Genomic DNA, 19,516 nt, shown 5'->3' with positions numbered 1-19,516 from the left:
GCAACACCGGGTTTGTTTATGTTTTCCTCCCTCTTTGTGCCGGCGGAGCGGCGGGAGCGCGAGCGAGCAGCGCCCGGTGCAAATACTGCTTCGTCATGATGCCGGTTAATTCTCCTCCTGTTGGGAAAGGGACTGAGCCAGCAGCAGAGGTGGGGAGCGGCGCGCAGCACCCACCCACCCACCCACCCGCCCACCCGCGGCACGCATGCACGCGCCGCCCGCCGCCGCGACCCGCTCCGTTATCGGCGCGCCGGGCTGCGCAGCCCCTGCCTCTGGGGCCGGGAGATAGCCGCGCGCGGCCGCCGTGCGCTCGGATGCACGCTGCGGCGCCGCAGCTCAGCCCGCGCCGGGGCGGCCGGCCCGCCAGCGGGGGGTCCAACGCCGCGACGAGGGGCGGCGCGCCGGTGCCAGCGGGCCGGGAAGCGTGCGGGATCCCCGCCGCCGGCGTCCCGAGGTGCCGGGTGAGTGGCGGCATCGCGGCCCCGGGGCGGTGCCGGGGCTCGGGGCTCGGGGCTCGGGGAGGGAGGCCGCGGGCGGGCAGAGGCAAGGGGGGGCCATGCCTGGGACGCACTCGACCCGCGGCCCCCGGCTGCCCGCTGCTTTCCCCTCGCCCTTCCGGTGCCGCCGCTCCCCCCCCCCCCCTTTGCTCTTTACATTCCCTGCTGCCGGCTTGTCCCTTCCTCCCGTCGCCGCCTGCGCAGCGGGGATGCAGCACCACTGTGCCGTCCTTCCCGGGGGCCCCGGCGATGCCGCTGGCTGCCGCATCCCCCCTCCCGGGCGGCACGGCCTGCCCCCCCCCCCCCCCGCTTTGCCCCGGCACCCCACTCCCTCCAGGGACACCCTCCCGGCGAGCACTCGGCCCTTCCCCGCCGGAGCAGGGATGCTCCCTGCCTCCTTCCCTGGGGCAAAATTGGCTTTTGCGCTATGTCTCCCAAGGGAGGGGGCCGGATCAGAGCTGCCGTTCCCAGCCCCACCTGTGGAGTGAGTTTGTGAGGCCTCAGCGCCATAGCCAGAAGAGGACCGGCCCGCATCCCGCTCCCCCGGGGAGCAGCCCGGCAAGGCTGGAGCTCCCCTCGGAGCGCCGCAGTGGGAGCTGGGGTCTTGCTTTGGGCGCAGAGCCGTGGGGCCAGGCTCCCATGCTGCCCGGAGCCGGGGCTGGTGCGGGGGTCCTACGCATGTCCCCGGGATGCTCCAGGCTGAGCGGGGGCTCCAGGGCCCCGCCGGGATTTCAGAGCCTTCCCGCTCTGCTGGGCTCCCATCCAGGGAATGGGGCCAGGCCGCTGGCAGGGGAGCAAGGGCAGGAGCTGCCGCCGCACCGCTGTGCCACCGTGCCGCCTCGGGGCTTCACCTGGCGGGGAAGGGGCCGGGGGGCTCGGTGCTGGGGGGAGCCGGGTGCAAGGCCCAGGCTCTCGGGCACGGATGGAGCCGTCTCCCGGCCTCTCCGCCTTCTTCTGCACGCACCCCCTCCGGCCCCAGCCCCGATGGGTCCCTCTGGCCCCTCTGCGCGCAGGATGAGCAGCCTAATCCCGTTTTAATCCCTGATTCCGCGCCACGTGAGCCTCTGCCCGCAGCGGGCTGCAGCGTGGCCGTCGGGGCCACGTGGGACCAGGCCCCCCCGGGGCCGTCAGGGCGAGCGTCGCGCGTCGCTGCCCTGAACTTGCCGACTGGTTTGGGGACTTGAGGAATTGAAGCCTCCGAGCTGGGTTTGGGGCCGGGAACCAGCCGGTTTGGCCCAGGTCGGTCCATCATTCCCAAGCCGATGGGAGGAATAGAGAGGCTGGAGGAGGTGGAAACGCCCCCCCCTCCCCCTTAGCTCCAGCAGCTCCCGGAGGGGGCGGGCGGATTGCTGTCCTCCCCACCTGCCCGGGAAAGCGAGGCACGGAGCAGTCCGGGCTGGGGATGGTGCTCGGCAGCGGCGGGCGGCGGGATGCTGCGAGGTTCGGCCCGCGAGCTGCTCGCCTGCTCCCAGGCTCCGCGCTGACCTGCTTTTCCCGGCACGCGGGAAGGGAGCTGGCTGGCCCCGCTCGCCCAGCTGCACCCTCCGCGCCGAGATGGAAAAATCCCAGCCGCTTCCCGCTGGCAGCTGGTGGCTTTCACCGCTAAAGAGCCGTCCCTTTGCCGCTGGGCGGCTGCGCCGGGCAGAGTTAAATGGCACGGAAGGAACGGCCTGTCAATAGCCGAGGGTTAGCTCCCCTCTCCCGCGACGCTCCGCGGGGCCAGGAAGGACGAGGAACAGGACAAAGGAGGAACCGGATACCGGCGTGATGCGGGCTGGGGATTCACGTGCCCCAGCCTCCCGCCAGCTCTCCCGCTGGGATCAAGTTGCCGGTAGGATCCCACCTCCCTGCTAGAGATGCCCGGGGACCCAGGCAGGCTGGGGGCCGCTCCGGTCCCTCGCTCCGGGGCCGGTCCCCACATAGGGGCTGCCACCGCCGCGGCTGGTCCGCGATGTGCCACCTCGCTTGGTCCCTTGCTGTGCAAACGCGAGGGTGGCGGGGGACGAAGCAGGGCTGCGTGTGCCCACCAGCACCCGGCTGCTGGGCAAAGCCGGCCGCGCTCCCGCATCTTCCTCCGGCTCGGGGCGTCCGGGCGGGATGCACCGTGCCTCGGTTTCCCCATCCTCCTCTCCCCGCTGGAGCCGGCAAAGGGGGGGCAGGCAGCCCCACGGCAGGGTCCCCGGGGGCCGCGGCGTGTGTTATTTATTTGGCCGTGTCGCTAGGAGCAGCGCGGTGCGTGCGTGCGTGTGTGCGGGAGGAGGAGCCGGGCCGGGAAGCGCCGGACGCGCGTTCCCAGGGCTCGCCCTCCCTGTCTGTTCGGGGAACTTGTGACCCGGCCGTATCCCCCGCTTAGTTCTGGCTGGGAGTTTTTTCCATGGCAACTGCGGCGTGAGGCTGGGCCGGGAGCCGGGGCGACGGGGGGAGCGTGGAAATGGCAGGCAGAGACGCCGCTCGCCCTGCGAAGGGAAAGGCGGCCAGGGCAGCACGGAGAGGAGGAGTGAGAGGAGAGGAAGGCTGCGGCGAGGGCTCTCCGGGGCCGAGGGGCTGCGCAGCCTGGCCCGTTGCCCGGGGGCTGCGAGCTAATGGCTTTGGCAGCTGCGAAAAGTCAAGTCCGGATTTCCTCGAGGGGGGGCGGAGGGAGCCGACCGCTCAGCGCCGTGGCGTCAGCCCTGCTCGCGGGACGTCAGCTCTCCTCGCGGCGCCAGGAGCCTCCGAGGCTCTGCCACCACGTTCCCTGCTGCCGCCACCGTCCTGCATCCCACTGGCATCCCTGCATCCCGCCGGCATCCCCGTCGCCTGGGCACCGCTCGCAGGCGCCCTCCGCCAGGCCCCGCGTAGCCGATCCGGTCCGGCTCGGCACCGCCGTGCAGCCAGGCAAGCCTCCTTCTGCACGTGGTCCGCGCGTCCCTCTCTCGCTCTTCCTCTTCCAGTTCATCTCTTCCCAGCGGCTTTCGCTCCCTGCAAAGCCGAGCTGCTGCCATCCACCCCGCTCCTGCCCGCGCCGCGTGGGCGCAGGGTGCAGCGTGCCTGCCCGCCGTGCAGAGCCGCGCACGCCGGGACGGGGTGACGGCGCTGCCGCCCTCCTGCACCCCGGACCCCGCTCCCACGTGTCCCGCACGGCGGCCAGCCGCGGAAATCCCCAGCACGCGTCGGGCCGGCCTTATCTCCGCGGGCACGAGCGGTGGCAGACCTGCCAGCGAGAGCCGCGCGGCTCCGGCCCGCCGGAGATTGGAGGTTGTCATGGGGAGAGAGGCTGCCGATTTGGGCGGTGGCTCTCTGCTTGCTCCAGATAAGGCGTCCCCGTGTCCCCCGGCTGTGCCGGCAGGCTGGGAGCGCTGCCAGGGCTGGCCGGCCCCCCCTCCGCCTCCCTCCGCCGCCCCTCGCGCTCCCTCTCGGCACCTTTCCCGGCCGCTCGCCCTCTTGCAGACCCCTCGCTCCTGCTCGCTTGCCTTCCTCATCAGCATTCGCGTCCACCCGTCCCCGCACCCACCCTCCCGCCAGCCTCTGCCACTTCCTCTGCCTCCTGCGATCTGCTATCTCATCCATCTGCTCGCCTCCGCCTGCATCCGCCCGTGCCCGCGCCCGGCCCCGCCGCCGCTCCCACCCCTCTCCGGGGTGCAGGTAGGCCCCCTCCGTCGCAAGCTGCTCCGGTACCGGCGCAGGCCGTTACGGGCCCCGGGGCGGTGCTTTCGGCACCGAGCTTTGCAGGATGCTCAGGCAACAGGCAGCGGCCGCGGCCGGGCTGGCTCGGCTCCGCCGGGCGCGCGGGTGCATCGAGCTCCCCTCCTCGCAGACGGGGTCCGCGGCTTTTGCCCGCTCCGTGCACCGCATCTCCCGCGCACCCTGCTCAGCCCCCCCGGGAGCAGCCCGAGGAGCCAGCGGTCCTGGGAATCCCGCCCTGGCCCTGGCCGCCGTGACCGGTGGAAAGTGTGAGCTCATGGGTGCGTGGGGACGGCCAGACGCGGCTCAGCCCGGCCGGACAATGCTGCCTTGTGCCCGAGCCCAGCGCCGCTCCCGCCGCCCCAGAAAGAGGTGTCAGCGCTCTGCCGTCCTGCGTCCGCCGGCGCCGCGGCCCACGGCAGAGCCGGGCTGGGCGCCGGGCGGGCGACGGCGAGGTGCTGAGCAGAGCTGGGGCTCGATGCGGTTTGGGGCCTGCCAGCACCAAGCTGGGGTGATTTTTGTAGCGGTGCAGGGGGGGTCTCAAAGGAGCCGGCGATCCCTGGCACGCAGCAGCTCAGAGCAGGGAGGTCCAGAGCTGCCGGCGGAGCCCCGCTGTCCCGGAACGACCCCGCGTCTCCTCCCGAGGCAGGATCTCATGCGCGGCTGGTTTCCAGCAGCTGGATGATGCTCCAGGGTTTGCCAGAGCCGCTCCTCCTCCGTTTCTGCATCCGGCAGCGCCCTGGGCTGGGCTCTGAGCCCTTGCTGGAGGATGCAGGAGGGCAGCAGGCAGCGTCCAGGCTGCTCCCGGAGGCGGTCGAGCTCCCCAGCTCTGCGCAAAGCTGCCTGCGAAGCGCTTTGCGATCGGGGCACGGGAAGGGGGACGGTCCCAGCACGGCTGAGTGTCCGGGCTCCTGCTGCTGGTGCTGTCCTGGGAAGCGACTTGCTCAAACTGCCTCAATTTCCCCAGGCTTGGGAAGCAGCAGAGGAGTGAGGAAGGGGTCGGATTGAGCTCTGGCTTCGGGCTTGGGCTCAGCATTGCTGATGGAAATCAAGGACTGGACTTTGCCAAACTTTCCCCCCTGGTCTCCCAGCTAAAAGGAGAAGTTTGAGGAAAATCAGGAACTTTCTCCTCTGTTCGTTGTGGGTTTAGAGCACCGCGAGGGCTCGGCCCTTTGCAGAGCAGGGCCGGCAGCTCCGGGGCAGGGGCTGAGCGCGGCTCGCCCGTCCCGCTCCCGCTGGAGCCTTCTCGAGGCCGCTGGCTGCCGGCGGACAAAAGGCTTCATTACCTCTGCTCCGCTTGTCAGCGCTCGTCAACAGCCGCCGCGCTCTTCGGAGCTGCCAGGCGCCTTTGGGGATCAGGGTGAGGAGGAGGAGGGAAGGCTGTGCCGGGAGCCAGGGACGAGGCAGCCCCTCACCTCCACGCTGAGCTCTGCACGGTTGTCAGCCCGCAGCCTCGCGGGTTTGTCCCAGCCGGGTCCTCCGGGGCGGGATGCGCGCCCTCGGGGGCAGGCAGCCGAGCAAAGCTGCTCCCGGACTTCCCAGAAAACCCCGCTTGGCAGGATTCACTCATGCAGAAGGGCTGGATAGGGAGCGTGTGCCTTGGTGCCGAGAGCCTGGGCTGCATCCAAAGGCACTCGCCGTTCCCGCCCGGCATCCGGGCGCAGGGGATGCGCAGCCACGGCCAAGGGAGCCCCCAGCCCGGCCGGCTCCGCTACCGCGGCCGGGCGCCTGCTCACCTCTCCCGTCTCCGTTGCAGAGGCAGCACCCGAGCCCCAGCCTGGTGTTAGCGCCCAGAGGGATGTGGAGCCACAGAGGCAGCGGTAAGTGGGGCCCCGAACACCCCCCCAGCCTCTCCCTTGCCCCCGGCCTGGCTCTGAGCCGCTCGGCCGCCTCTGGGGCTTTGCAGACTGTGGCACAGCCCGGTCGTCCTGGCGAGCCTGCACAGCCGCCGGCGCAGGAATATATTAGCATCACGCGCCCGGTGGGCTGCCGGGCCCCGAGCCCCTCTGAGCCCCCTCGCCTCCCGCCCGGGGGTTCGACCCAGCAGCACGAGGCCGTTGGGGAGCCGGGTCTGCCCGGCCCCGGGACCCGCCTCGGGGTGCTCCTGGCAGCGGGTGGCCGTGCCCACGCTGGCGGCTGCCCCCAAATGCCCCTTCTCCTCCCCACGCAGGACTCTGTGACTGACACAGCCCCTCCGGCCCGCAGCTGAATGGAAAGACTGCAGAAGGTGAGGGGTGGCGTGGGCGGGGGGCTCGAGCGTGCACTCGGTGGGGAGCCAGGGAAGACACGCAGGGGCTAGTGGCCAGGGGCAAGGGGTCAGTGGCCGAGGGCATTGGCAGGTAGCGGCCCTGGGATGCCGCTAGCTCTCAGGTGGGCGCAGGAGGGACACGCTCCTCTCCCCTTGGCCAGCCTTCCTCCCCTGCCTTCCTCCTCCTCCTCCTCCTCCCAGCCCAGCCTGGTGGCACCATCTAGTGGACACGTGTCCTGGCCAAGCCGCTGTCACCTCCTGAGTGTCCCCAGCCCTAAACTGCAAGGTTGGAGCGGGCTTCTGCAGAGGAGACCCCAGGGCCCATCCAGAAACGCCCCATCCCCAGGAGCATCTCGCCCAGGCCATGGGCACGGGTGTCCCGGCTCCTGCCATGGCCCGGGAGGTGCCGAGCACGGCGCGAGCGGCTTTCCCAGCAGGCATCCCGAGGGATGAGTTTTGCCAAAATCTCCCCTTCCTTACAGCAATCGCTGACCTCCCCTGGGAGCGTCTGTTCCTCCCGCGGCTCCAGCGTCCCGGGATCGCCCTCCAGCATCGTGGTAAGCGGCTCGTTCGTGTCCCTCCACCTGCACAGCCTGCCCGTGCCTCTCCGAGCTGTTCCCACCGCCCCGGCAGGCCGTGGGAGCCGCGGAGGGAGGCACCACGCCGGCCCCAGTGAAACGCCCTTTTTGTACCCGAATGCAAAGGAGCTTTTCCTTCCTCCCAGGCCAAAATGGACAATGAGGTTCTGGGCTACAAGGACCTAGCGGCCATCCCCAAGGACAAGGCGATCCTGGACATCGAGCGCCCCGACTTGATGATCTACGAACCCCATTTCACCTACTCGCTCATGGAGCACGTGGAGCTGCCCCGGAGCCGAGAGGTGAGGGTGTCTCGGGCGGGCGCCGGGCGGCGTGGCCTCCCCCTTGCGCTGCCCCGCGTCCCCCTGGTCCTCCGTGCTGCCGGCCGGCGGGGGAAAGCCCTGCTCCGCCCCTGGAGCGGCTGGATGGAGAGGGTCCAGCGTCTGCCCGGAGGGCACCGCCTTTGCACTTGGGTTGGAATAAACTGCTTTTTGCCTTCCGCAGCGCTCCCTGTCACCTAAATCCATCTCTCCTCCTCCGTCTCCAGAGGTGAGTACTGAGCTGGGGATCCCGAGGTTCCAGGGGTGCGTGGCTCCCCTGCCGGACTGGGAAACTGGCCACCGGCCTTGGGGTCGCCGGGGCTCGAACGGAGCATCGCCCCGAGAAGGCTGGGCGGGCAGGTGGGCTGCTGAATCACCCCGGGGCCGCACGGTGCCCCCTCGGCTCCTCATGGGCTCCGCTCGCCCGCAGGTCATCCGGGAATGGCTGGAGAGCCGGTCCCCGGGAATCGCCGCGCAGAGCGCCCCGCGCCACGCCGGCACCGCGGCCCGCAGCAGCGTGCAGCACTTCCACCGCCCCGGTACGCCTGCCCGCTTCGCCCGGCGGAGCCCCGCGAGCGCCGCCGCCGCGCCGTGCCCCAGCCCAGCAGCCCCGCGGAGGGCAACTGGGCAGACTGGGCTTCTCTCACCTTGTTTTGCTCCCCAAACCGCTTCCCCGCTGCAGAGACCGACACGACGGAGCCGAACATCTACAAGAAGCCTCCAATCTACAGGCAGAAAGGTGAGCGGGGGGGGCTGCCGTGCCGCGGTCCGGGGCAGCCCAGCGCCGCGGGGCCCGGCCTCACCCGCCCCCGCTGCCCTGTCCCATCCCGTCCCGTCCCGTCCCGCGCAGAGCACCACCCCGGCACCCACCACGGGAAGCACCTCATCGAGGACTTGATCATCGAATCCTCCAAGTTCCCGGCGGCCCAGCCCCCGGACCCCAACCAGCCCGCCAAGATCGAGACGGACTACTGGCCGTGCCCCCCGTCCCTGGCGGTCGTGGGTAGGTGGGGGACCGGGAGGAGGGTGCGGGCGACGGGCCGGTCGCGGCGGGGCAGCCCGCTCTGTCCCCCCCGGACACCCACGGCATGACGTCCCCTCCTCTCCTCTCCTCCAGAGACGGAGTGGAGGAGGCGGATGGCCTCCAAGAGAGGGGAGGAGGAGGAAGAGGACCTCACGGAGGAGATGAAGAACCTGCGGGAGCTGCAGAAGCAGGAGCTGAGCAAGGTGCAGGGCAAACCCGGTGGGGCTGGTGGTCTCGGTGCGAAGGGCTGGGGACGTGCTGGCACTGACGCCCGCGCTCCTTCGCCCCCAGGTCACCTCCAACCTTGGGAAGCTGATCCTGAAGGAGGAGATGGAGAAATCTCTCCCCATCCGGAGGAAAACCCGCTCGCTGCCTGACCGGACGCCCTTCCACACGTGTACGTGGGATGCCGGCGTTCACCCAGCTCCCGGCTTGCCGTGCCAGCAGTGCCAGCATTAACCAGCTCTTGCCCCATCCCTGCCCTGCCCCGTCCTGCTGGTTAATGTCCTGGCCTGGCCTTGGGCTCCTGCTGGAGCATCCTTTGCTCCAGCCGCCCGCATCCCTGCCCGTCTGCCCGGGACCCCGCTGACGGCCTCTTGCTCTCTTGCAGCTCTGCACATGGGGAGCTACAAGAGTTCCTCGCTGCCCGCGTCCGGGAGGAGCACCCTCACCCGGGTAGGTGGCCCCAAGCCAGGGCACAGCGGCCGCGGCCGGGCTCTGGGCGCTGGGACCCACCTGGCCCTCGCCGGGCATCGCTCTGACGCTGTCCCCTCTCCTCCGCAGCTGCAGTCGGCGGAGTTCAGCTCGGCAGGCAGCGATAAGGGCAGTCCGGGTGAGCGCGCGTCCCCGGGATGGGGGATGCCGGGGCAAGCCCGGGCTGCGCCAAGGGGCTTGTTGCCCCCCGGGGGATGATGCGGCTGGGGGGGGGACCGGCTGCGCTGCACCCTGGGAGGGCACCGTGGAGGGGTGCCCGGCTCTGAGCCCTGCTCCTTTCTGTTTTCCAGGCCTGCAGGTAAGCGCTCGCCTGGCTGCCGGCGCAGAGACCCAGCGAGAGGGTGACGTATGCCGGGGCAGGGAGCGGGGTGCACCGGGGCCGGCTGTCGATGGGGCCCGGAGGGCATCGGAGGGGCAAAGAGAGGAGAAACCAGGGAGGGGATAGAGGGATGGCATGCTTGGGCTGGAGCCCATCACCCTGGCTTCGGTTCGGGTGGGAGAGAGCAGCCCTTTGAGGGGCTGACGCGAGGCTTTGTCCCCCTAGAACGGCCAGCGCGGGCGCATGGACAGAGGCAACTCCCTGCCCAGCATGCTGGAGCAGAAGGTAAGAGGGGCCGGGGGCCGGCGGGGGACCACGGGGGCATGGACGGGGGTGGCAGGATGGCGAGGAGATGGAGAGGAAGGACTTAGGGCCTCTCCTGGTTTACAGATCTACCCCTACGAAATGCTGATGGTGACCAACAGAGGCCGTGTGAAACTGCCCCCCGGCGTGGACAGGACCAGGCTAGAGGTAGGCGCTGAGCCAGGTCGTGGCCGGGGCGGGAGCGAGGGCAAGCGCGGGGGACCCGGCGCCCCGTGACCCTGCCTGTCCCCCCAGCGGCACCTCTCCCCCGAGGATTTCCTGCGGGTCTTCGAGATGTCCCCCGAGGAGTTCAGCAAGCTGGCCCTGTGGAAGCGCAACGAGCTGAAGAAGAAAGCCTTCCTCTTCTGAGCCCGCCTCGGCCCCGAGCTCAGTCCGTGTCGCGCAGTGTAACCGCTTTAGGGCTCTCAGCCGGTTTTAACTAGGAACCCCTTTCCCTCTGCCCCAGCCCCCCCCAAAACAGCCGGTCCCCCAGCCCCTGCCTCTCTCGCCCTGCGGGAAAAGGGGGCCGGAGGGCTCGACCCTCCCTCCTCCGCCCCGACGCCCTCCCTGCCGCCCCGTTCCTGCGCCACCCGCTCCCGCTCAGCATCCCGTTCGCAGCAGGGCTGCCCGGGGCAAACGCTGCCCCGAAGTGGGCACGGTTCGGCTGGGAGGAGAGGCCCAGGGGCTCCTGCGCTCGGGGCCAGCCGGTCCCTGGGGCAGGCGGCCCCCCTGGCCCCCCTGCGCCCGCTTCCCCGGCCCCGCTTTGGGCTGGCGGGCTGGGAGCGTGCTGGGGCGCGGGCGCCGGGGCGGCTTCCTTCCCTGCCTCCCTCCCTGACCGTGCCCCCCGGCCCCCAGCCTCCCGCTCCCTCGCCTGGGTACCCGTATCCCCCCACGCCGCGGCCCCAAGCGGGGACTTGGGAAGAGCCCAGAGGCCGGGCCGATGGGCTCCCGGCGAGCCGGGCCGGTGTCCCGCCTCGCTCCCCTCCAGCCCCAGTTAACATCCCCCCGGTGCCAGCTCCTGCAGCGAGGACCACAACGACTCGTACACTGCCAAAACCTGCACGGCGCAGGGGCACCCCGGGCTGGCGGAGGGCAGGGCACCTCGGCGAGGCCTGGAGCACCCTGCTCCCGCTGGGGACGGGCAGCTTGCAGGGTCGCAGGCAAAAGCCAGGGCTAATGCAGCCCGGGGAGCAGCTCCAGAGCTCGCCGCCCTTCCCCGGCTGCAAACGCGCCCTGGGCGATGCTCGCCCATCGCCTGGCGTCGGGGCAGCGCAGGGCCCAGCTCACTGCAAGCGGCCGGGTGGAAAAGAGCAGGGCACGGCTCAAAGGGCGTCGCAAGCGCGGGGTCTGGGCACCGCGGCGGGCAGCGCCTCCCTCTCGCGCCTCTCCCGTCCCCTCTTCGGGCACACGTTTTGGGCAGAGACCCTTCTGCCCCCGCACTCCCCGGACCCCCACACTCCCCGGTTTCTGTTTCCAGCCACTCTCCAGCCGCTAAACCTTGTTGGGATGTAAAGAATGTAATTTATCGGGAAATCACTGGCCCATTCTTGCCTTTCACTGCTACTTCTACAAACGACATATCTATAAATATATATATAAATATGGATTGTTTTCCGATTTGAATACAGTGATTCACTTTCTCTGTTTTGTTAGATTTTATTTTATTTGCTGGTGTCAGAGAATTCCGTGTGAGAGTGATTTTTGCTTATAATTAAAGGTGAAATGGCTTTATTCCACCTGGCTCCCGGCGCTTTGCTTTCCCCGCTCCGCTCCCGCCGCGGCCCCTCACTCCGGCAGGGGAAACTGAGGCACGGCGCGGTCGCTGGCCGCTCCCCCCCCCCCCCGCTCCGGGGAAGGGCCCAGGCGTCCGGGCCTGCGCCCTGCCCTGCAGATGGCAGTGGTGCTCCGAGGAGGACGCGGAGCCCTTCCCCGCCCTCCCTCCTCCCCGCCGGGCTGCGCTGGGGGCCCGCAGGGCGTGTGCGAGCCGAGCCGAGCCGAGCCGAGCCGAGCCGGGTCGGGCCGGGCCGGGCCGGGCCAGCGCTGCACCGGCCCCGGCCCCGGCGCGATGTGAGCGCCGCCCGCACCATGGCCCGGCAGCGAGGTACCGGGGGGGCGAGGGGGGGGGTGCAAGCGGGGACCGGGGCGGGCGAGCTTGCAAAAAAAAGGTGAAAACAGGGCGAGGGCGTGTGCGAAGGGATGCAGCGGGGTGTGAGCGTGCAAGGGGGGGGGGGGAGAGCAGGGCGTGTGCGTGCAAAGAAGGTGAAAACAGGGCGGGGGCGTGTGCGAAGGGGGTGCGGCGGGGGGGGGTGAGTGTGTGCGAAGGGGGTGCAGCGGGGGGTGAGGGGGCAAAAAGGCGAAAACGGGGGAGGAGCGAGTGCAAAGCGGGTGTGAGGGTGCAGGAGAGTGTGAGCGTGCGAGGGGGTGCAGGAGGGGTGAAGGGGAAAGGGGGGTGCGTGGGACAGGGAATAGGTGTAAGAGGAGGAGAGCAGAGCGCAGGGACGGGGGCACTGGGACGCGTGCGGGGAAGGGTGCAAGGACGGCGTGTGCGAGGAGGGTGCAAAGAGGGGCTGCGGGGACGGGGCGGTGTCTGCGCGAGGTGGCAGGGGACAAGGTGTGGGTGTAAGAGCGCGAGGAGGCGTGCATGGGGTGGCAGGGCACCGGGTGCCCCCCAGCAGGGCGGGCGGTGGTGCCGTCCCGGCGCGGTGCCGTGGCGGGGTGTGGGCACGCATGGCAGCAGGACACCCCGGCATCTCCCGTGGCCCTACCGGCACCCTGCCCGGCAGCTGCAAGGGGCACTTTGGGGGTGGAGCAGCCCCTGGGGAAATGCCCCCCCCCGTCGCTGAGCCGTGGCGCTGAGCCTCCCCGCGGCGAGGGGCCCGGAGAGGCCGAGCGGTCACGCTGCCGAGAGGAGGGACTCCAGGCTCTGCCACGGCCTCGCGTCGAGCCTCATCCTCTGAGTCATCGGGCGCTTGGCGAGTGCAGCCCCGCGCGCTGGAGCTCGGCTGCCCTCCGCGGGGCTGCCTGGGCCGCGGGGTGCCGCGGGGCCCGGGCTCCGCGCCTGCCCGCGGGGCCGAGGGCGAGCCGGCGGCTTGGCAGCCGGCAGCGTGCCGGCCGGGCGGCGTGGCGCCCGGGGTTCCCACGGCCGTGCCCTGCCGCCGGGCGCAGCAGCAGCGGCAGCAGCAGCAGCGGGGCCGTGGCCTGCGGGAAGCAGGGCGCTTTGCTAGGAGAAGCTCACGCGTGTGCGTTTGGGGGGGGCGTTTTGCTTCCCCGGCTCCCTCTCGCCACGGAGACCGAGGCAGCTGTTTTTAATCTCCGCTGCGTTTCCTTGGCCCCAGCAGCCGGCGGCTGGCGGGGTGTCAGGGGCGAGCTGCAGACCCCGCGGTGCCGGGCGTGGGCACCGCTCTGCACGGGGCCGCCCAGCACCCCGGGCACCGCCGGGCACCGCCGCCCCGGATGCAGGCTCCCGGTGCAGGCAGGCCGGCGGGGACACGGGCTCCGGGGCCTGCCGGGGGGGAGCCCCGGGGAAGGTCAGGAGAGCGCAAGATGCAGATAGAGGGCTGGGGGAAGCGGATGGACGGAGATGTCATTGCCGAGGAATTCGGCCTGGGCGGAGGAGAGGAGAAAGGGAGGGGAGAGGAAGAGCCAGGCACACCGGGCACGGGCAGCGGGGGTTGCTCCCGGGCCCCCCCCGGCCCCTCTGCTCTCGCGCTCTGCCCACGGCTCCTCCTGCCAGCCCCTGACCCCAGCCTCCCCCACCAGCATCCCGGGAAGTGCCGGGAGTTAGTCCCCCCCTTCCCTCCCCGGTTTCCAGGGAAATCCAGATGTTTGGGCCCAGCTCCGGCATTGCTCAGCCTCGCTGCCCTGCCAGATGTTTTCGCTCCCCCGGGCAGGGACAGCGCGTATGCGCTCCCCGGCCGGCTGGCCCTGACCGGGATGCCGGGCTTCCCAGGCCGGCTGCGGCAGGCGTGAGCCCGGGGCAGGACGCACTTGGTGCATGCTCAGCAGCTCCGCACGGCTTCTCCCACATCCCTTGCAACACACGTGGGACCGGCTGGCTCCCTCCTCCCACAACCGCGAGCGGAACAGGGTGCTCCCCTGCCCAGCCTTGCCACGGCCCCTCCGCTTCCCGGGGGCCTGGCGGTGTCTTTGCCCCCTCCGGCTAGCGACGGGCCTGGGAAGGGCTCTGGGGGGGCATCGCATCTGCGCTGGCCCGGAGGCATCCCGGATGCAGGGATGCGGAGGCAGCGCGGGGATGCCAGCCTCGCTCGGGGCACCGTGCTGCAGCCTGGGGCGTTTCGGGGGCTCGCCCCGGCGGGACGGGAGGAAGGCGACGGCTGTGGCTTCGCCGTGGTTGTCCTGACACTGGGCCTTTTCCAGGCGGGAAATTGCAGCTTAGCATAGGGGGAAGCCAAGGAGGGAGTCTCAGAGCGGAGCGTGGCGGCTGGGGGGACAGCACGGAGGGAAGGGCCGGGCCGGCCCCGCGCCAGGCGGCAGTGGGTTTCGACAGCGGGTCTGCAACGTTTTATCACAGCTGGGAGCAGGGAGCAGAGCCCGGAGCGGCCGGAGAAGAGCGATGCAAACCACTTCCAGCTGCACGGCAGGAAGGAGCCGGGGGAAGGCGGGCAGCAGCCTGGGGGGGGGGCCGGGCGGCTGGGAGGCATCGGCCCCGTCCCCGCTCCCCGCGGGGCCGCCGGAGGTGCCAGGGGCTGTGCCGGCGCGGGGAGGGGGCGCGGGCCGGGCCGGGGGGGCACGCGGGGCCCCCCTCTGCCACGCGCGCCTCGAGCGCAGGAAATGCCTGCCGGGGCGCGGAGCAGCTGCGGCTGCCGCGCGGGGCGGGGGGGCCCCTTTCCCCCGGCCCCGCAGCCCTCCGGCCTCTCCCCCGCCTCGGCCGGGACGAGGGGGCACAGCGCGGTTCCCCGTCCCGCTCCGCCGGGATTGCTCGGCAGGGCCAGGGCTCCCCGGCTGGGGCTGATGCCGGAGCCCGGACCCCGCTGCCCCCAGGCCCTTGCCGGGGACGGAGGCGCTCCCTGCCCGCGGGAGGGGGCAGCGGGCGCGTGCTCGGCATTTTTGGCGTGCCCCGGAGCAGCTTCCATCAGCTGTTTCCGTTCCGCGTGCCTCCTCCTCCTCCTCCTCCTCCTCCCCGCCGCCGCGGGCACGTGGGGCGCCGGCGAAGGAGCCGCGCTTCGGGCCACCCCCGCAGCCAGCCGGGGCGACGGGCCCCGGCCCCCTTCTCCCGCTGCCCCCGGGGCCGGCGCGGCCGGCCGGGAACAAGCCGGCTCTGTGAGCGCACACAGAGGGGCCTTCAGCGCCGCGGGGCCTCGGTCCCCCCCCCCGCGGCAGCCCTGCCCCGGGCACCCCCGGCCCCGTCAATAGCGGGATTGTGCGGGGCGCCGGGGCAGGTGGCGGCCAGCGGGGGCACGGCCGGCCGGCACGGGGCAAGGAGCCGCCACCGCTCTTGTCCCTGCCCCGCGGCGCTGGAGAGCTTTTGCACGGGGGGCACCCCGTCGCCTCTGTCCCCGCGTCGCCCTGGCCTCGCCACTGGCAGCTGAAAGAGGAGGCGGAGGGCAGGGGCAGGATTGCATCCCTGCCGGCACCCCGGTCTTGCCAGCGCTGGCCGCAAGGGGACACGTCCGTGTCCCCTGCAGATCTGGACAAGCTGCTCTCGGACCTGCGGTCCTTCCTGCTCATCCTGGACCGCGAGAACCTCAGCGCCACGGCCCAGGCCAAGAAGAAGTCGGTGGCCGACCTCCTGCGCAGGCTCCAGAGCCCTCCGGGTAAGCGCGTGGCCGGAGCGGTGCACGGGCTGCCTGGGCCGGGCGCAACGGGGAGCTGATCCTCCTCGGAGCACGAGGGCTCCTGCCTCTCCCTACCTCCTTTCATCCCCATTTCCGCCAGCTCAAAGCCTTTGGCCAGGAGTTTTAGAGCAGCCCAGACCCAGAAGGGGTTGTGGGGTGGGGGGTGGCCCGCGGGGTCGGTGCTGGCGCACAGCAGGGTGTTCGGAGCAGGACGGTGCCCAGCCGGGGTCCCGCCGCTCGCGGGCCGTGACTCCGCTCTCCCCCCGCAGCGGAGGACACCGAGTACATGATCATGCGCTGCCTCGCGCCTTCCTCGGGGACCGGCAGCCTGCAGAGCCGGGCCAGCTCGGGTCCCCGGCCGGGTGAGTGGCCGCGCTGCGGGCGGCAGGGTCTCGCCCGGGTACACCCAGCTCTGCGCCGATGCTGCAGAGCAGAGAAGGGCTGCTCATAATCCTGCTTTCCCCCCCCCCAGGATCTGGGACTCCGGATGCGCTGGGAGGGAGAGCGTGCGAGTGCCCCCCGGCCAGCGCCCCGAGCTCACCTGGCGGGGTAAGAGCGGGCGGCGCGGGGCCAGGGGTGCGCGGGGGTCCCTGCCGCCGGCTCCATGCTGGAGGGGATGTGTCCCGTGGGCTGCTGCCGTCTGAGCGCCCCTTCTCTCCCCAGAGCAAGGCGCCGGGCGTCCTGCCGAGCCTCCAGAGCTCGCCGGCCGACGACTCCTACGAGGAAGCGGAGCCCGTCAGCCCGGGAGGACGCGTCGGCTCCGGTGAGCACCCCGACGCGCCCGGTCCCCGGCAGCCCCGTGCACCCGGTGCCCTGACGCTGCCCCTCCGCCCCGGCTAGCAGGCGGCGCCGACAGCGACAGCAGCCACTACGAGTCGTACGGGGAGGACGAGGAGTGCGTGAAGGACCGTGCCCACTACCTGCGGTGGCCGCCGGCCGCGGGCCCCGACGCCGACCCCCTGGCCCGTCCCGAGGCCCAGCTCTGCGGCTTCCTCTGGAGGAAGCGCTGGCTGGGCCAGTGGGCGAAGCAGCTCTTCATCGTCAGGGAGCACGTGCTGCTGGTGAGAGCCCGGCCGGAGGCAGGGACGGAGGGAGGGAGCGCCTCCTCTCCCGGGGTTCGTCCTGGAAGCCCTCCCCTGCACCGTCCCGGCCCGATTCCTAAATCCCCGAGCCCACCGACATCCCCCATCCCAGCCCGGACGCCCCGCTGGCCCCGCGGCTCACGCGCCCCCCCCTGCATCCGCAGTGCTTCAAGTGCGCCAAGGACCTGCAGCCGCTGCTGGAGCTGGACCTGCGGGGCTGCCGCGTGGCCTACAAGGCCAAGCCCGGCAAGAAGATGCAGCACGAGCTGAAGGTGACGGGGACGGCCGGCGAGGCCCTGGTCATCGGCTTCCAGAGCCGGCAGCAGGCCGAGGACTGGAGGAAGGTTTGGAGGTGTCGCAGCCTGGCAGAGCTCTGCATGGGGAGGGGGGGCCAGGGGGAAGCGGGGGCACAGCCCTCCCGGGTGCTGCCGCAAGGGCCACGCGCTGCCGCGGGGGCCGCGTCCGTCGCCGGCTGCCTTCCCGTCCGCGCGGTGCTTGGAGCCCCGCTCCGCCCTGGGGAGCGGGCACCCGCGGCAGCGACGCTCCCTCTGCCCCGGCAGGTGATCGAGGAAGTCAGCAGCGATTCCCCGAGCGGGCTGGCGGCCCACAGCGCCCCGGCGTCGCCCGCCTCGCCGCTCGGCAGGGTGAGTCGCTGCTCTGCGCCTGGGAAACTGAGGCACGGCAGGGCGCAGCGGGCTCCAAACCCGATGGGTATGGGGACGGCTCAACCTGGCTCTCTCCTTTCCCAGGCTGCCAACCCACGGCTCAGCACAGACTCGGACTCGGACCGCTCACCGCGGAGCCCTGCCCGCAGCCCCCCGCGCAGGGACACCGCTCACGGCGGCAGGGATGGGGAGCCCGGCGGCTTCCTGGCGGTGCGGCTGAGCGGGCGCTGGCAGCGGCTGTGGTGCGCGGTGCGGCAGGGTGCCCTGCGCATGTTCGCCGAGCCCGGCGGCGCCCAGCGCCCCGTGTGCGCCGTGCCGCTGCGGGGCTGCGAGGTGACACCGGGCGACGCCGACGCCGCCGGCACCCCCCAGCGCCTCCGCATCCACATCGCCCAGCGGGGCGAGGAGCTCGCCGTGCTGGAGGTGAGCGGCCGCCCCCGACCCCCGCCGGTCCCTGTCCCCGGAGCCCCCCTGAGCCCGTCCCCCTTGTCCCGCCGGCCAGACCCGCTCGGACGAGGAGAGGGAGGCCTGGCTGAAGACCCTGCGGGCCAGGGGAGGAGCGGAGCCAGCCTGCGAGCGGACCCACACCGGCAGCCCCAGCCCGGGAGATGCCAGCGGCTGCCCGGCTGCGGGGTAAGGAGCAGCCCTGGCCGCGGGGCGTTCGCGGGGCTCGCGCCGGGCTGTGCCGGCGCTGACGGGCTCGCCTCTGCTCCTGCTTGCAGCGGGCTGCTGCTGCGCCGCTTCCCGACCCCCAACGCCTACATGGACGACCCCTTCGGGCAGCTCCCGCCAGCCGCATCCCCCGACCCCGTCTACTCCAACGCGGAGCGGCTGCAGCAGCTGGTAACTGCCACCGCCGCCTCTCGGCCGCCCCGTGCTGCGAGCGGGTCCCGATCCCAGCTGGAGAGGGTGAGGGGTGCTGGCTCGCTCCGGCCGCTCGCCGACGGGCTGCTCTCGCGCCTCCTCCTGCAGCAGCAGAGCTTGGACCGCGCAGCCCACAGGCAGCACAGGAGACCCCTGTCCGCCGTGCCCGCCGGTGCCTACAGCAACGCTCCCGGCAGGGCCGTGCCGTCGCAGGCAGGTGAGGAGGGCCAGTGTCCCGCGGGGCACGGCTGCCCCCTTCGGGGGAGCGGGCTCCGGCCCTGGTTGGCTCCGCTTCCTCTCCTTGCTCGCTCGCTCCGCTGTCCCTGGGGCACCCTGTGCAAACCAGCCCTGCACCCTGGGCTCACCGCATCCCAGGAGAGGACATGGTGTCCAAGAGCACCGTGTCACGGCTGCCCTCTCCTCTGCCCTTCCTCCTCCAGCGTGCGCTGCGCCTCGCCTGGGCAAGGCTGCCAGCCAGCAGCGGGTGGAGGTGAGCCCGGAGCTCAAGAACAGGGATTTCTTCCGGTCCCAGCGCACGCTGACGCTTCCCGAGAGGAAAGGGGCTCGGGACGGCTTGGATTTCCTCATCGGTAGGATTGCAGTGGGGCTCAGAGCCTGTGTGGGGGCGAGATGCACCAGGGTTGGCGCGCGGGTGCCTCTCCCCAGCCCGGGCGGCCGTGGGCATCACAGCTCGCCGCTGCCCTCGCAGGGAAGAGAGCCTTCCCCAAGCTGGAGGAGAAGGTGGGGCAGCTGGAGAGGGCCTGCCGCGTCAAGAGCAGGCTCAAAGCCGGCTCCGAGATGAACCTGCTGGCCATCGGCAAGTCACTCAAGGGCCACATAGCCGCCACCACGAGCTCGGCCGGCTCCGAGGTAGGAGCCACGGTGATGGGGACCGGGGCGTGCACGGCCTGGAGAGGGCCTTTTGCCGGGTGGGAAGCTGCATGGGTGTAAAGGGGGGGCTGAAAGGGCAGCGGGGTCTCCATCCATCGCTCGTCGGGGTTAGGGAGAGCAGGCATCTCTCTCCCACCTCTCCCCGCTCTGGTTTTGCTGTCAGGGCTCCTTCTTCACGCCGCTCCTGAAGCGCACGGCATCCGCGAAGAGCGCCCTGAAGCGAGCTCCCTCCGTGGTCATCATCGAAAAGGGGAAGGTGCTGCAGAAGAGAAAGGTACGGCTGGGAGCGGGGCGACGGGGAGCAGCTCAGCCTGGGAAACGGGACGCGCGCACGCGGGCAGAGTTAAGGTGACGGGGGTGCGGCATGAGGCCCCGGGACACAGGAGGTCCTGCCAGAAGCTGCCCTAACTAACTCTGCTGCTTTCCAGGAGTGGGAGATGAAGTCTGCCATGTGACCAGCCCCTCGTGCCAGCGCCGCGTCCCCAAGGGCAGGATCCGCCACGCACACGTACCCTGCCGGTCTGGGCATCTCTCGGCACATTAACGCTGCACGTGG

General features: G+C 71.5%; 2 protein-coding genes across 6 annotated transcripts; both read left to right on the top strand.

The window, feature by feature from the left end:
* The first annotated feature begins 340 nt into the window (after positions 1-340).
* Positions 341-11,397, top strand: DMTN (dematin actin binding protein). Of its 4 annotated transcripts, XM_067312298.1 has the most exons (17): positions 3,881-4,118; positions 5,914-5,977; positions 6,328-6,384; positions 6,888-6,962; positions 7,130-7,285; positions 7,488-7,532; positions 7,734-7,842; positions 7,986-8,042; positions 8,154-8,306; positions 8,421-8,530; positions 8,619-8,724; positions 8,938-9,002; positions 9,111-9,159; positions 9,280-9,293; positions 9,586-9,645; positions 9,751-9,831; positions 9,919-11,397. In XM_067312298.1, exons 3-17 carry the CDS (start codon positions 6,367-6,369, stop codon positions 10,030-10,032), a joined length of 1,212 nt encoding a protein of 403 aa, XP_067168399.1. In that variant the 5' UTR covers positions 3,881-4,118; positions 5,914-5,977; positions 6,328-6,366; the 3' UTR covers positions 10,033-11,397. The 4 variants fall into 4 exon arrangements, with proteins under 4 accessions (XP_067168396.1, XP_067168398.1, XP_067168397.1 ...); XM_067312295.1 differs by lacking the exons at positions 3,881-4,118; positions 9,280-9,293; positions 9,751-9,831; positions 9,919-11,397 and adding an exon at positions 341-461 and having other exon boundaries at positions 9,332-9,605; XM_067312297.1 differs by lacking the exons at positions 3,881-4,118; positions 9,280-9,293; positions 9,751-9,831; positions 9,919-11,397 and adding an exon at positions 2,288-2,328 and having other exon boundaries at positions 9,332-9,605.
* Positions 11,398-11,652: 255 nt separating this feature from the next.
* On the top strand, positions 11,653-19,499 carry LOC106495322 (FHF complex subunit HOOK interacting protein 2B). 2 transcript variants are annotated; one of them, XM_067312549.1, is made up of 16 exons: positions 11,653-11,764; positions 15,309-15,437; positions 15,728-15,820; positions 15,931-16,007; positions 16,122-16,221; positions 16,302-16,519; positions 16,705-16,884; positions 17,101-17,184; positions 17,290-17,628; positions 17,708-17,838; positions 17,928-18,048; positions 18,178-18,286; positions 18,510-18,659; positions 18,779-18,939; positions 19,124-19,234; positions 19,389-19,499. In XM_067312549.1, the coding sequence occupies exons 1-16, from the start codon at positions 11,749-11,751 to the stop codon at positions 19,413-19,415; spliced, it is 2,046 nt and encodes a 681-aa protein (XP_067168650.1). In that variant the 5' UTR covers positions 11,653-11,748; the 3' UTR covers positions 19,416-19,499. The 2 variants fall into 2 exon arrangements, with proteins under 2 accessions (XP_067168650.1, XP_067168649.1); XM_067312548.1 differs by having other exon boundaries at positions 16,299-16,519.
* The last annotated feature ends 17 nt before the right edge of the window (positions 19,500-19,516 follow it).

The sequence above is a fragment of the Apteryx mantelli genome, chromosome 29 (genome assembly GCF_036417845.1).
Source record: "Apteryx mantelli isolate bAptMan1 chromosome 29, bAptMan1.hap1, whole genome shotgun sequence".
Taxonomy (NCBI): Eukaryota; Metazoa; Chordata; class Aves; order Apterygiformes; family Apterygidae; genus Apteryx; species Apteryx mantelli.
The sequence above is the reverse complement of the archived record's forward strand: the minus strand, read 5'-3'. Positions and strand labels throughout refer to the sequence as shown.

Excerpts from the sequence above, each read along its gene's own strand:
- DMTN (XM_067312298.1), top strand. Across the intron at positions 7,286-7,487 it reads AGCTGCCCCGGAGCCGAGAG|CGCTCCCTGTCACCTAAATC; the intron begins GTGAGGGTGTCT and ends TGCCTTCCGCAG. Across the intron at positions 8,725-8,937 it reads CCGGACGCCCTTCCACACGT|CTCTGCACATGGGGAGCTAC; the intron begins GTACGTGGGATG and ends GCTCTCTTGCAG.
- LOC106495322 (XM_067312548.1), top strand. Across the intron at positions 16,520-16,704 it reads TCAGGGAGCACGTGCTGCTG|TGCTTCAAGTGCGCCAAGGA; the intron begins GTGAGAGCCCGG and ends CTGCATCCGCAG. Across the intron at positions 16,885-17,100 it reads AGGCCGAGGACTGGAGGAAG|GTGATCGAGGAAGTCAGCAG; the intron begins GTTTGGAGGTGT and ends CTGCCCCGGCAG.